This window comes from Podarcis vaucheri (assembly GCF_965113315.1).
Source record: "Podarcis vaucheri genome assembly, chromosome: 13".
Classification (NCBI taxonomy): domain Eukaryota; kingdom Metazoa; phylum Chordata; class Lepidosauria; order Squamata; family Lacertidae; genus Podarcis; species Podarcis vaucheri.
The window spans coordinates 27,934,477-27,948,685 of record NC_138751.1 but is presented as its reverse complement, the minus strand read 5'-3'; the positions used below and the strand labels follow the sequence as shown (position 1 = coordinate 27,948,685).

Here is a 14,209-nt window from a genome sequence, read left to right as displayed (position 1 = left end):
GCGTTCAACTGGGAGCCGGACGTGCCCATCGATCCTACTGCTCGGAGCCCGAACGCCGGCCGGAAAGCGCCGACGCCGTTTCGTCACACACACCACGGCTCGTTGAGATAGGGGCGGGGGCTCCCCCCCCCCACTACCCTGAGCCTTGTGGTAAAGAGAAGAAGAGGAGGAGCCGGAAATCACCGACGGCCGCTCCGGAGAGTTCCGAGAGCTTCGAGCGAGCGTCGGGAGGACCCGAGTGCTTCCGGAGAGACGGCGGGCGGAGCTGGAGGGCGTGAGGCGGAAGTTGCCGACAGTCTTCCGGGAAGGGCCGAAGGGGGCTGTCCGTTGCCGTCCGACACACTCACACACTCACGCACGAACAGAGCCCGCAGTAGGGAAAAGCGGCGGCGCTCTGAGGCGGGGCGGCCCCGGTTTCTTGGCCCCTTCGCTCCTTCCTTCTCTTTCTCTCCTCTCTCTCTTTTCTCCCCCTCGCTCTTTCTCCTCTCCCTGCCCCGCTCCCTCCCTCTCTCCCCCCCTCCATCCCCGGCCCGTCCCTCGGCCGACCCCGGCGGGCCAGACCAGGCCAGGCCTCGGGAGCCAGGCCGGCGCCGGCGCCCCCTCTTCCCTCTTTCCCCTCTCTCTCCTCCCCCCTCGTCCCTCCCTCCCCTCCCTCTCCCCCCCAACAAGACGGGCCAGGCCGGGCCTCGGGAGCCGGGTGGGAGAGGCCCCGGCCGGAAGGGCGAGAGACCCGCCAGCCATCCCTACGCCGCCGCCAGCCAGCCAAGACAGTCAGGATGATCAAGCTTTTCTCGTTAAAGCAGCAGAAGAAGGAGGAGGAATCGGCCGGCGGCACCAAGGGCTCCAGCAAGAAAGCCTCCGCCGCGCAGCTCCGCATCCAGAAAGGTTGGGGAGGGGGGAAAGGAAGGAAGGAAAGGGGGGAAAGTACCTTGTCCTCCCCATCACACAAACACGCATAATAATAGGCACTCTGGGCTGTAGATCGGTCCTACTACGTAGTCTCTGTGCACACAGCAAGTGAGAAGAATGTTTTAAGAGGACGGTGCCCCTCTCTCCTGGGGATATGAGGGGCTTGCAATTTGGGGGGAAAAGAAGAAGAAGCTAAAATAGTTTATGCACTGCTGATAAAGAGGTGCTCACTTGCTTTATTAGTAGGACAGTATGACTAGCGTGGCAGAGCTGGGTGGGCTTTCCAAATGCTGCCTCTTTATTGTTGTTTTAGAGCATCTGTACCCCCACGGTGCAAACTACAATAAATGCCGCCTAAGGGAGTGGCAGAGGTGAAACTTGGAACTGGAGAGTGCCCACTGTCTTAAGTGACTGTGGGTAAGAGATATTGGGGTACATACTCCGGGTTGGAATTCTGAAATTCAAGCCTGAGGAAGTGTTGGATGAGCAGTGCCTCTTTGGATGATGATGCCAAAGCACTGTTTCATGCCCAAGTGGTCTTGTGTTCGTTTGAGTCCTGGGGCCCTTGATCAGACTATATATTTACTTATTTATTACTGCTTTTTTTCTATCCTGTCTTTCTCCAGGCAACTCAGGGTGGCACCCATTGTGTCTTCACATTTTTACCCCTATGGCAAATCTATGACTTCAAATAGGCTAAGAGAGGCCATCTTTAGGGAGCTTAATGGCTGAGCAAGAATTTGAACCTCATTCTTCTTGGGCCCCATCTAACAGAGAACTAAGTATATAGTTCTTAAAATAAGCTCTTCCCCCGTTTTGTCTTAGAGTGAGAAATGAAACAAATCTTCAGGTCCCCTTCCGTGTTTGATTACTCATAGGTAGTTGCCAGCTCTTGTACATACACACCCGTCACTCTTTTTAATTTTTGCATACGGTTCCATAGATCTATATTTCCAACATGCTAGCATGGACTTGTATTCAGATGGAAGCATTTCTTATTGTTCATGACTTGTGACCAGGAAGCTGATGGTATTTCTGTGCCCCCTTTTTCTAATTTTTAAAAAAATGAAATGGCACCTCATTTCAGCAAATCACAAAGATTGCAAGGCCACTGGGAAAAAGAGATAGGAATAGATTTTGATTTAAAAAGTGGGAGGTTTATTTTGGTTTTGGTCTGATCACTAGTCTCACGAAGTAGTCTGTCCCTGCAACTGACCACTTCTGCTTTTCCTCCCAGATATTAATGAATTGAATTTGCCGAAAACATGCGAAATAGACTTTTCAGACCAGGATGACCTCCTCAACTTCAAGCTAGTTATCTGCCCTGATGAGGTAAGTGAGAGAGGAGTCATGTAGCCAGACGCTCTGCTGGGGCTTGCCATTCTGTTTGTCACCATAGAAAGGCTTGGTGGGTGTGCCAGGAAACTCCATTGCATAATAGCACAATTCTAAGGTACAACTAAAGCAGGGAGGAATCTTGCATCAGTTGACAGGAGATGATATCCACCACCATGAGGTTGACAGAATTCTAAGATCTGGCTGCTTTTCTTTTTATTCTGCCTGTGTAAGAAACCTGTGCAAGGAATCTATTGTTGAACTTGCCTGCATCACCGTTCCGGCCCTACGTCATTGATTTTTCTACTTTTAAAAAATGTTTCTAGTCGGGGCTGTGGTGGCATTTTGAATTGCTTAAGGACTGTGTCTTAAGTGACACCAGTGATCAGGGATGCTCCAACCTTCCCTCTCCCATAGAACTCTCTTATGTTTCCTATTTTTAAATCTATCTTGACCTCTTTCTTACCTATACCTTTTATCCTCATTCCGTACCATGGAGGCTGTAATCTACCTGCCCAGCCTCTGTGCCCACCAGCTTGTTGCTTCTAGGTAAAATAATTGAGATGCTCCCAAAACTTAAAATATCAGGTACAAAATGCATGCCAAGTAAGTGGGTATTTTATTTTATTTTAATTTCACTTTGACATCTTACAAATTTCAGGGGCACAAGTTAGCTTCCTTGATCCAGAATACAAAAGTCCAACAATATCACATGAAGCTACCCACACTTTAAAAGATCTTTTTCAGAAGCACTGTCCAGGATCCCTATGCTGTCTAGGATCCAGAAGAGTCTTGGCCGTGGGAATGCTCTCCAGCAGGGGTGATTAACTTATGGTTCTCCAGAGGGTGATGGATTAAAACTTCCATCATTGTGGCCAGGGATGATGGAAGTTGTAGTCTGACAAAAACTGAAAGACCACAGGTTAACCACCTACCCTGTGGGAAGGTTCCTTCTCTGCCCCTTTGCTCCTCATTCTTAGATTTAAAGCCAAGATCTCTAGAATCCTGTTCTATCTGTTAATGTCTGCAAGGAATTACTTAAGTTTCTACTGCTTATTTAATTTTGCTGTTTGTTACCTTGTTTTTCCTGTCTTGTAGTTGATTGTGTGTTTTGATTGTTTAATTTTTCACATTGAGCCACCTTGGAGACCTGCTAGGCCAAAAAGAAAGGATAAAATGTTTTAATACATCCATATTAGTGCAATATATATTTTATCAGCACGAGAGGTAAGATTAACCATACCTTAGCATTTTGTAGTGCTTATTTTTTATCTGCCTTGGCATGCTGTCCCTAAAGGGGAGTTCAGCATGTTTTATACACTTCATATGTGTGTTATTGAAATGATCAAGATGAATTACAGTGAATCTTTATTTTCCTGTTCTAGGCCTTTGCTGTACTCAAGTGTGCAGACTCTCCTGGTTTAGCTAATTCCATGTAACCAGAACTAATTGGCCATATTCCCTACTATTCCGTTGCATGTTCATATGAGCATTTTTTTCAGGCAGTACTGCTTGCAATTTCAACTACATACACATACTCTGGCTGCAGTTCTCTCTTATCTTGGGCAATGGTTGATTTGAGCACAGGTGTACTAAACTTCAGACAGTGGTGTTTTTCTCTACCTGTGTGTTTGGCATTGTAACCCTGCGTGTGGTGGGTTAAAGTGTGAGCTGTGAGATGAAAGAAGGAGATGAATTATGCGTAACTGACTTTGGGCCACAGACCATCAAATCTGGCATTTGATTTGCGCAGATTTCAAGTATTGGCTGATACAGTGGTGCCTCACAAGACGAAAAGAATCTGTTTTGTGATTCTCTTCGTCTAGTGGTTTTTTTGTCTTGCGAAGCAAGCCCGTTGATGGATTAGCGCTATTAGCGGCTTATCAGCTTATCGGATCAGCTGATAAGCGGTTTAGAAAAAGGGGGGAAGGGGAAAAAAACCTGCAGGAACTCGCAAGACGTCTTGCGAAGCAAGCCCATAGGAGATTCGTTTTGCGAAGCACCTCCAAAACGGAAAACTCTTTCGTCTAGCGAGTTTTTCGTCTAGCGAGGCATTCGTCTTGCGGGGCACCACTGTATGATAAACTTGGTACATGGAACATTTTTGGATTGATTCTTATTTTGAGATGTCTGTTGATAGCACTTCATTTTAGGAAACTTCTTTCAGAATGTACCTTTTCCTCATGGTGATATGGCAAACGAACAAGGCCCGGGGTTCCTCAGAGTAGGTGTCACATAGGCGCACATTCGGTTTTCATGTTTTTGTGAAAATTACAGGAGGAAGCTGCCTTGTGTATATTTACTGTTTCAAAAACTGGGGCCATGAGTCACCATTCATTGTTGCCTTCCACCATCTGAAGCAAGCACTGAAAGTTGGAGCCCTGCTGGGGTGGCACAATAAGTAGTAATCTGTGATGATTGGTGCTGGCCATTACTGAAAGCCTCAACTAAAAAACCTGAGAATCTTTGTTTGCATTTTCAGACAAAGGGTTTTTTGCAGTCAAGGATACTGATAAGTGTTGGTAGATGGTGGAAAATAGAGAAAAAGCACCTCTGCTAAACACAGTCCTTCCACTATGGTTCAAAGTCTCTCTTCTGAGCTTCTGTGCACATAAACACATTTTAGCACATCAGAATTTCCACCCACGCCTGATTTCCCAAATAGTTTACCATTTTGTTTTCTGGTTTGGGAAAATTAGCTGTACATTCAGAATACTGGGTTTGCAAAAGTGCAGAGATTTATGAAGCGTTAATCACCTTGCTCTACACATTTAATTTTGACTGTTTGGATGAGGGATTCTAGAGTTGATTAAAATGTTTTATCATTAACTTGCCTTCCCCCACCCAAAAAGGTGAATCTTGTTCTCTTTTATATGGAGCCAAAGTTGCTTAAAATGTTTAAATTTTTGCCTTGCAGGGCTTCTATAAAGGTGGGAAATTCGTTTTCAGTTTTAAAGTAAGTAACCACCCTGTTTTCTCTTGTCCAAGCCCCAGGCTTTTAACGGGGTGGTGTGGTGGAGGTATACGTTTGGTTGTAGGAGTTTGTCTTGGCACACTATCAAACTGCCTGCTTTTCACTGCATTTTAGCCACCCTTTTTTACTCAGGCTAGTTATAAGAGGCTATATATTGTGTCAACAGCCATGTAGATGAGTAAAAGTACCAATGTGGTCGATTTTATGAACGTAGATCCAAGCATGACTGGGAATGAGGTGGGGCAGCAGGACAGGGTTTGTCCTTGTTTTTCTGCCTCAAAGCTGCCTGGTTCAGGGAAAACCGCTTGATGGGAAAGAGAGACCTTTTTTAAAAGAAATAAACACCCCCAAAAAACAACAACCAAGGGAGAATGATTGGGGAGGGATTGAAGGCATGTCCTAAATGGGCTGTATCCTGATATAAGACTTCCTACTTAGAGAACCTCAAACTGGGGGATGGTCTGTGCTTGAAGACATGGTTGCTGAATGATTTATAAATTGAAGAAATTCTGCTTCTTTGTGTAGAAGAAATTCTGCAGCTACATGCATTGTTTGGGATTTGGGGGCTGCTTGTTTGTTTGTTTTTTACTGTTGCTGCTTTTACCAAACTTAAAAATATATATTTTTTTAGAGTTTGAAGTGACTTTAGCCAAGAAATGTGCTGGATTGAGGAGCCCTTGTGGGAATTCTCTTGTTCTGCCTGCTGCCCATCAAATGTTTTGGACTACAGCTTGCATCATCCCTGACCATTGGCCATGCTGTCTGGGGCTGATGGAAGTTGCGATCTGAAAACATAGAAGGGAAAGGCTGCCCTGGTTCTGATCATCTAGTAAACATTGTTTTGTGTTTTCAAACTTTCCAGCCCCTCGAAACATGAGGTTTATAAACCAGATTTTTAAAAAAAGTGATCTAGGAAGTTCTTCTCACTTTAAAACATACCTGCTTCCAAATCGGGGTATCTCATAGCACCTAATGTTTAGCCCCATTGGTCTTGAGTTAATATATCTGGGGTGCACATTCCATTGCTCAGAATCTGGCATCCCTGCAATCTTTGCTTTCATTTAAACTTTCTGTTTCACTTTTAAAAAACACCTAGTTCTGAGAAGATCAGTGAGCACACAGGCTACTAATGAATCAAAACAAAAGGGTAGCTGAAATGTATCCTGTACAGCTCTGACCCTCTTTATTTATTTATTTATTTATTTGTTAGAAGTTTTATTTTTTTTAACCCTGCCTTTCCAGTAAAAAGTACTCAAGGTGGATCTTCTCTCTCCATGTCAGGGCCATTTCTGTGAAAGCCCAGCAGCAGCTGGGCTAAGTGATGCAAATGAAGAAAAATGTTGGGTGTGTAGCTTGGCAAGGAACCTGGCTTGTTTTGAACTTGGAGGTGAAAGAGGAAAGAAACTCGGTGCTGTTTAGGCCTCTGCGCTGTCTTGGCAATTCTTAAAATGTACTGAGAACTTTCCCAATGAGCCAGAGCTGTCAGTAGAAATTAGGAGTTCTGATGAGGATGTAGAGGAGTTAGAAAAGGGGCTGCCTGCCATGGTGAAGGGTTTTTCTGCTCATTATTCATCTTTCTTGACTAGAGGGGGAAAGTGACAAAAGTATGAAATGTAAACAATTAAAATTAGCTTTAATTTTGGCTATTTAAAGACAGCAGTAATGGGAAGAACCCTGGAACGTTTCTAAAAATGTAGTGAGGGTGTTCGTAATTGTGTGTGGGCCCCAAGATTTCCCTTCCTTTGTCAGTTGGGCTTGATACATAAATGTTGGCTGTAATTGTATTTTTATGCCACCCTTCAGGGTGTTCTGCATGGTTCTTCTTCCTCCCTCACCTGCTGTTTGATTATTGTAAGAGCCACGTGGGATAGGCCTGGCTGGGTGCTGGTTACTCGTCATAAGGCACCCATGGAGCTGCTTGGTTGATTGAGGGATTGTTCCTGGGTCTCCACAATCCAGTCCCAACAACATGCAGTGGTGCCCCGCAAGACGAATGCCTCGCAAGACGAAAAACTCGCTAGACGAAAGGGTTTTCCGTTTTTGCGTTGCTTCGCTAGACGAATTTCCCTATGGGCTTGCTTCGCAAGACGAAAACGTCTTGCGCTTTTTTTTAAAAGCCGCTTGAAGAGGCGCAGTTGCGACGGACCATGCTTCGCAAGACGAAAAACATCGCAAGACGAAAAGACTCGCAGAACGAATTCTTTTCGTCTTGCGAGGCACCACTGTATTCTCTATATAGCCCATTGGTTCTTGAAGCTTAATCCACAATAAAATCTGTCACCAAGGTGGTTCCTTCTACTATCAAGCTATCAAATTTGATTTTAAAGCTGTTTCTTTCCTGAAGACATTGGAAGCATTTCTCTCAACCTAATTTAAAACAGACATAGATCTCTGTATTTTGAGAGCATGTTGGGCTTCTTCCCTTCACCTTTTCTGTTGGAGCCTCCCAGTGTCTCCACTCACAAAGATCTGGATCTCACCGTTTCAGCAACTCAGCAGTTTCCTTGATTTTATTTATTTAAAAGTGTTTGTTTATACGATCCTTGAGTCATATTCCCCAGGCAATTGACAAAATAAATATACACAATTACTGTCTGAAAGGCATTCTATAGAAGCACCTGTTTGCTTCTGGAACCAGTGTTGCACTGCACACATGAATAAGAGATGCCAGAGATTTCTAATAGAAGATGGTACATTAAGTGCTTCGAGGAATGACTTGATTACAGTCATACCTTGGTTTTCAAACAGCTTAGTTCTCGAACGTTTTGGCTCCTGAATGCTGCAAACCCGCAAGTGAGTGTTCCAGTTGGCGAACTATTTTTGGAAGCCGATCGTCCGACAGAGCTTCCTAGGAGCAGCCCATCAGAAGCTGCACTTTGGTTTCTGAATGTTTTGGAAGTCGAACAGACTTCCGGAACGGATTCTGTTCGACTTCCAAGGTACAACTATATTTGCATGTCTTTGGGACAAACTTCCTAGAGGAGAGGTGGGGAACCTATCACTCAGCAAATATTGCGGGACTACACTTCTCATTGTTCCTCACCATTGGGCATTGTGGCTAGGTTTGATGAGAGTTGTAGTCTTAACAAGATAAGGAGTCTTGCAGGTTCTACACCCTGTGACCTAGGGCAAACAGGTTGCAAAACCTAGAGTGTATGAAGATAAGATACCATGTTAGGAAATTAGCTTGTTGGTATGAGAGAAGTTGATCTGCTAGGTATGGCTTATGTGTGTCCAGGATTTTGTGACTGGTAATCTTAAGCTTTTGCTGTGCATTATGGAATGTCTTATAATGAACCCAAGGAGGCCAACAGCTCTTATTTTTCTTGTATTTCATTTGCAGGTGGGACAAGGGTACCCACATGACCCACCCAAGGTGAAGTGTGAGACCATGGTGTATCATCCCAACATAGACCTAGAAGGCAATGTCTGCCTAAATATCCTCAGGTACAGAGACTGCTCTGCTGTCCTAAGCCCTATATTCCATTCACTTCTATATATTGTTTTTCTGCAGCTGTCGGTGAACTTCTCTAAAATTATAAAGTAACCACATATGCCAAGCATCATCACTATGTCTCCCTATTGATTACCCTAACATTTTTTCAATTGGATATGAAAACATTATTTTCATTTTGGGTCATCAGTAACATTCCCTGCTTTTGCCTTCGTAATAATAATAATCAGTTGATTTGCTGGACTTTGATAGAACTGCATTGATGTGAACAAACAACTGAGAACCAAGGAGAGTAAAAGTTCGGAACTAGCTTGACAGTACTGAGGCCTGTTCTTGCGCTATTTTTTATGGGGTTTAAGAATTTTATTCAAATGTGTTTCGGTAATAGAGTTCTACTATATGTCCCTTCAAGCATTAAGATTTTAAACATAATGTTCTGGTCCTTAGGGAAATTGCTTCTTCAACCTGTTTGGTGCAGTGCCACACAGTGATCTTATTATTTATGACATTTGTTGTTTGCCTTATACAAAAAGCATCTCAATATGACTTGACTTAAGATTAATTTTTTTTTAAAAAAATAAATAAATCCTGAATCCTACCCTACATTTCAGTCTGCTGTTATTACTCCTTTTGGGAGGTTTTCCTTTCCGTACACTCACTTTTTTTTCTCTCTCTCACACAGAGAGGACTGGAAGCCTGTACTAACAATAAACTCTATAATTTATGGCCTGCAGTATCTCTTCTTGGTGAGTATGTGTGAAGTTGAAAGTAGAAAACGCAGGAAGAAACATGTCTTTCCTCACTTGAGCCTGAGCAGAAAGTGTGGGTGTAGGTATGGGAGACACACGGCACAGAAGGTAGAAGAAATGCAGCACTGGCTTGATGATTCTGTGGGTGTTAGTGTGAGACAGGGTGTGCATAAGGTAAAGGCAGTTTGGGCTTTATATGTGTGTATTGTGCTGTCTGTCAGCCTTCAAGAATAGCTTGAGATGGGGATTTGCCTTTGCACAGCAGTGTACTTGACAGTTTTGACAAAGAAGCATTATGAGGCCTTGCTCTGACAGCCTCTGATCCAGGGTAGCTTGGCGTAAACCAGTGTTCTTCATCCTTGTGTCACCTGATGCCAGTAGACTGCAGCTCCCATATTCCGCAGCCATTTTCGCCAATGACGAAAAATAAGAGTTGTAGTCCAGTAACATCTGGGAACCCATGGTTGAAGGGCACTGACTGAAATCTTGTTTTAGCTTCCTAATACATTTATTTCCTAAACAGTTATGCATATTAATATGTGGTTGTAACAGTGAAAACATACCTGTTTGTAATAAGATGAAGCCCCAGGAGCATAATCTGGAAACCTCTCGTCATCCACCCCCTGATGCATTTTCCACTACAAAATCTATTAGTGCAGTCTTGTGCATGTTTACTAAAATGCAAGTCTTGCTATCTTAATGGGGTTTTCTCCTAGGTAAGTATACACAGAATTTCAGTCTCTCCTTAAATCAGAGACAGTTTGTAAAATTAAGTAGTTTTGTTTAGCTTTCTGTACATGTGTAAGGGCACACAAATTACTTCCCTGGTGACCAAGTACCACCAACTTTCCATATGCAGTAAGTGGTAGTTACTGGGCAGAAAGTCTATAAATACTCACCGTGCATACAATAAACACATTCCAGGAGCAATGAGGCCTGTAATGCTGGTCTGCAAGGTACCCACATTTTTTGCTCTTGGATTATAATTTTACATAGAAAATTAAGCTTTAATTCATTGCTTTTAATCGGGGATCCAGCTTTAAAAGACCTGTTTGTATTACATCAATATTTATTCTATTGTATTCTGAAAAACCAGGTTATTTTAAAGGGGTGCTTAATATAACTTTTTTTAAAACTCTGATTTAAAAAGTTTTTGCCGTTTTAAGGCATTTAAATCATTTTTTATACAGCCTGACTTGCGTGGATTTGCAATATAGCTGGTGCTGCTGTTCCTCCGGGTTGTGTCTCTCAACCCTTCTGACAACTGTAGATCTTGTTGTCATGCTCCCTCCCTGCATAGTTGTCAGAAAGTGAAATGATATACCATAATGTCTCATAACTCTCAACCCAGACTTGCCATGCTTTTTGGTCTATTCTGTGCTTTTGGAGCTGAATTGGAGAATGGTGATCATTTTTTTACTCAAATAGGCTTGGAGCTTCTTTGCTTCAGGGCATGGGGAAGCTGAAACTGACCCAGTTATTCGGTTACAACTCTCATTGGCAGGGTGAGAGGCAGAGGAACATTTGAGGTCATGTGCCCTGGTAGTTCTAAAAGCCTTAGTTGACCTTGTGTCCAAAGAGTGTAGAGGAAGAGGGTGTAGCACACTGTCTCCTAGGAGACAGATTCATGGTGAGAGGCTGGCATCTCTCAGGTGGTGTGGGCTGTTTCTAGGCAGATTCAAGCCTCTCCTGGAAACCATCCCTGCAAGTGCTTTCATGAGGTCAGGAGGCAAAGTGCCAACGTAATGGGGAAACACAGCGTGTTGCTATACATCAGTTCCTACATTTGTGATTGTTGCTGAGGTTGCTAGAGGTTATTATGCTATTTCTGTAGGCTTGCAGATGTATTCCTGCCCTTCCCCCCGAGTTCCTTGCATGAAGCCTTTCAGAGGCTTCTGTGGACTTACTTTGCCCCACTCCTTTTGTATTTCCCTCCCTGCTAAGTGCAAGAGGTGATGCTGGAAGGTGATGCTACAATAGGATAGCCTCAAATGTTCTCTCTGTTTGACGGGGAGGGGAAGGAAAAGGAGGAGGCTTGCTATAATAACAAGAGAACCTCAGCCCCTGGAGCAATGCAAACCCAGAGGTTGGAAGCCTCTTCTCATCACTGAAACTGAAGGCCACTTCATGTGATTCACTAGAGACAGAACCCGGGGGACCTTTTGTGCCGTTGGCGGTATCAAGTTGTAAATGGTGGCATGGGAAGGGCTTTTGCCACATGATTATGCTGGGTTATCCATTGCCTGCTATAGCTGTTGCTGTGTCTTTTCTAGCCGCTTATCCAAGGCATGGTTTTAGGGAATGCCTTCATTTTCCTTCATATTGGAGGGAAATTGCTTGAGGAAATGCAATCTTTTAGGAGAAGTTGGGCATCAGCCACACTGATGAAAATGGTGTGCAGATGATGTTAATAAGATATCAAACAGGGTTTGACATGCTGTAGAGCATGTAGTCAAACCCTGCTATTAAACTTGTATGTTTTTTCTCTGTAGGTGGGCCTACTCTTGGGTCTGGGTTGATCTGCCAACCAATTGATCTTCTTGCCCTTCAATGCAGGAGTTGAATGCTACCTTTTTAGCTAGTTCCAGTTCTGTGGGAATAATTATTCTAAAAGCGGTGATGCCCCCAGTTCTTGTTTTAGCGCACCAATCTTAAATGTGCTTTAGCTTCAATATTTATCTTTCACTTCTCCAGCTGTCTTCCCCGAAGCCCCTCTTGTTATTCCTAGAACAGGCAAGGGGAATCTCCAGCCTCTGTGCTGGACTAGGTGCTCCAGGGTCCCTAATTCCATTTCAGAGATTGCTTTTCCTCAGCCATATCCACATGTAGTTGAGTGGCATTAACTGTTGGGTAGCTAAAGCATGTATGCAAAGGAACAACCAGGAGCCTTTGATTGTGCTCCTGCTTTTCTCCATTGCCAGCATGGCTTGTGCTTGGTGCCTTTTGAATTCAGCACTGAAAGTTAGCTCTGCTGAGATAAGCTCCATTTGGGAGCTCCCAGTAGGAGTTCCTGAGTGGAGCCGATCACTGCCAAGAGCGGGACTTTAATTCAGCTCTGAATTTAAACACTGCCAAATGCAAGTTCATCTGACAAGCAACAATTGGGAGCGCATGGCTTAGAGCACGCTCCCTGTTGTTTCTTCGCAGTGGGACTTGGGTGCAGTTCAGATTCAGTGTTCAAGTGCAAGCCCTGCTTCTTCCTGGTAAACACTGGTCTGCCTGATGTCATTTGACTGGTGATTGACAGCTGGATGGACTTGCCCACCCCTTAAAAGTGGCCCACGTAGGGATGGCTGCTTTTGGATTCACCCTGCCTGCTCAAAGGGATTCTCCACCCCTGCTCTAGAACATCAGGTATTCATCTTGGACCATGAGTAAGGCATCTGCACTCTATTATGGAAATGGGGATTTGTGATGGGGGGGGGGGGGAAGAGTCGAGTGAGCCCCAGGCAGCTCTGTGAACAGGTAACAGAACAGGAATGCGGGTTGGCATTTAATCTTGCATCTGACGAAGTGGACTCTGCTCCATGAAAGCTTGTGCCATAATGAGTCCTTGTCTTTGAAGGTGCTGCAGATCTCTTTGGCATTTAATAATAGAGGTTTTCATCCCTCCTCACAGGAGCCAAACCCTGAAGACCCCCTGAACAAAGAGGCTGCTGAAGTCCTCCAGAACAACAGACGCCTGTTTGAGCAGAACGTCCAGCGCTCCATGCGGGGCGGCTACATTGGCTCCACCTACTTTGAACGCTGCCTCAAATAGAACTGACCGGCTCCGGGCACAAACCTGCCCTCCCCATGCCCCTTCATCTCCCTTCCAGCTCTCCTAAGGGACTCTGCCAACACCGCTGCCTTCAGCCACCAAGGGGGGCACAGGAGTCAGAAATTGGCAGGAGGCCCCCTCCATCCTCCTTTCCCTGCTTCCTCGCCCCACCTGCTCGCCTTCCTCTCCCCCCCCCCAACTGCCATCCTGGGGCCCCAGCAGCTGCCGCCTCACTAAACCCTCGTACCTTTCTTGCCACTCTCCCTGTGTGCTGCTGCGGGGCGAGGGGTGAGGTTACTGCTGCTTCTCTGCCATGCCCCACCGCATTGGGGTAGCCACCTGCCCCATGGGGCTGGGTGTGCGGGACCCCATGATGGTACCCGTTTGCCTTTCTGGGGGCTGTGGTTTTGCTGCTAAGAACAGAAGGCTCCCTCTGTGCTCTGGTACCCCCTGCCTGCAGTGTGGTATAACTGCACTGCATGATCCGCAGGCCATTTGCCTCTCCTTTCCTCCTCCCTTGCTGGGCACCACGGCTTCCGAGCATAACTATTTATTACACAGGGGAGGCTCTCGAGGGCTGGGTGAGTCTGGGAGGCTGAGAGGGGGTGTTGAGCCATCTCCATCCTGCCCCAGGCGCCGTGGCTCTGGGGAGGCTGGGTCAGGCCTGGAATATTCCTTTTAGAATCAACTCACTTGTGTGTCTGGTTTTTAAGGAAAAATAAAAAAACCACAACCAAAACAACCAGTGCTAATAATAATAGTAGTAGTAAAAATGTAATGGGGGGCAGCGCTGTCTCCCAACTGTGTCCACCAGGGCCTGCCCAGCAACGAACACTCTCTGCCTCTCCAGTGACTCCTGCGAGCCCCTGGCCAAAATAAAGCCACTGTACTTCTAGTGTGTCGGGTTATTAAAGGGGAATGTTAGCACACTCAATTGGCCCCTTGCCTCTCTCTCTCTCTTGTCTTCTGCTTCCTTCTGCCCTGGTGAGCGGGAGGGGAAAGTGAAGTCCAGTGTCCATAGGAACGCC

General features: G+C 45.2%; 1 protein-coding gene across 1 annotated transcript; it reads left to right on the top strand.

Moving 5' to 3' along the window:
• Positions 1-626: 626 nt before the first annotated feature.
• UBE2M (ubiquitin conjugating enzyme E2 M) lies at positions 627-14,115 on the top strand. Its single transcript, XM_082195626.1, has 6 exons — positions 627-885; positions 2,147-2,241; positions 5,162-5,200; positions 8,562-8,665; positions 9,355-9,418; positions 13,041-14,115. The coding sequence occupies exons 1-6, from the start codon at positions 777-779 to the stop codon at positions 13,179-13,181; spliced, it is 552 nt and encodes a 183-aa protein (XP_082051752.1). The 5' UTR covers positions 627-776; the 3' UTR covers positions 13,182-14,115.
• Positions 14,116-14,209: the final 94 nt, after the last annotated feature.

Coding starts and splice junctions, on each gene's coding strand:
- UBE2M (XM_082195626.1), top strand. CDS start 777: ATGATCAAGCTTTTCTCGTTAAAGCAGCAGAAGAAGGAGGAGGAATCG. Junction 2,242..5,161: donor TAGTTATCTGCCCTGATGAG/GTAAGTGAGAGA, acceptor TTTGCCTTGCAG/GGCTTCTATAAAGGTGGGAA. Junction 9,419..13,040: donor GCCTGCAGTATCTCTTCTTG/GTGAGTATGTGT, acceptor CCCTCCTCACAG/GAGCCAAACCCTGAAGACCC.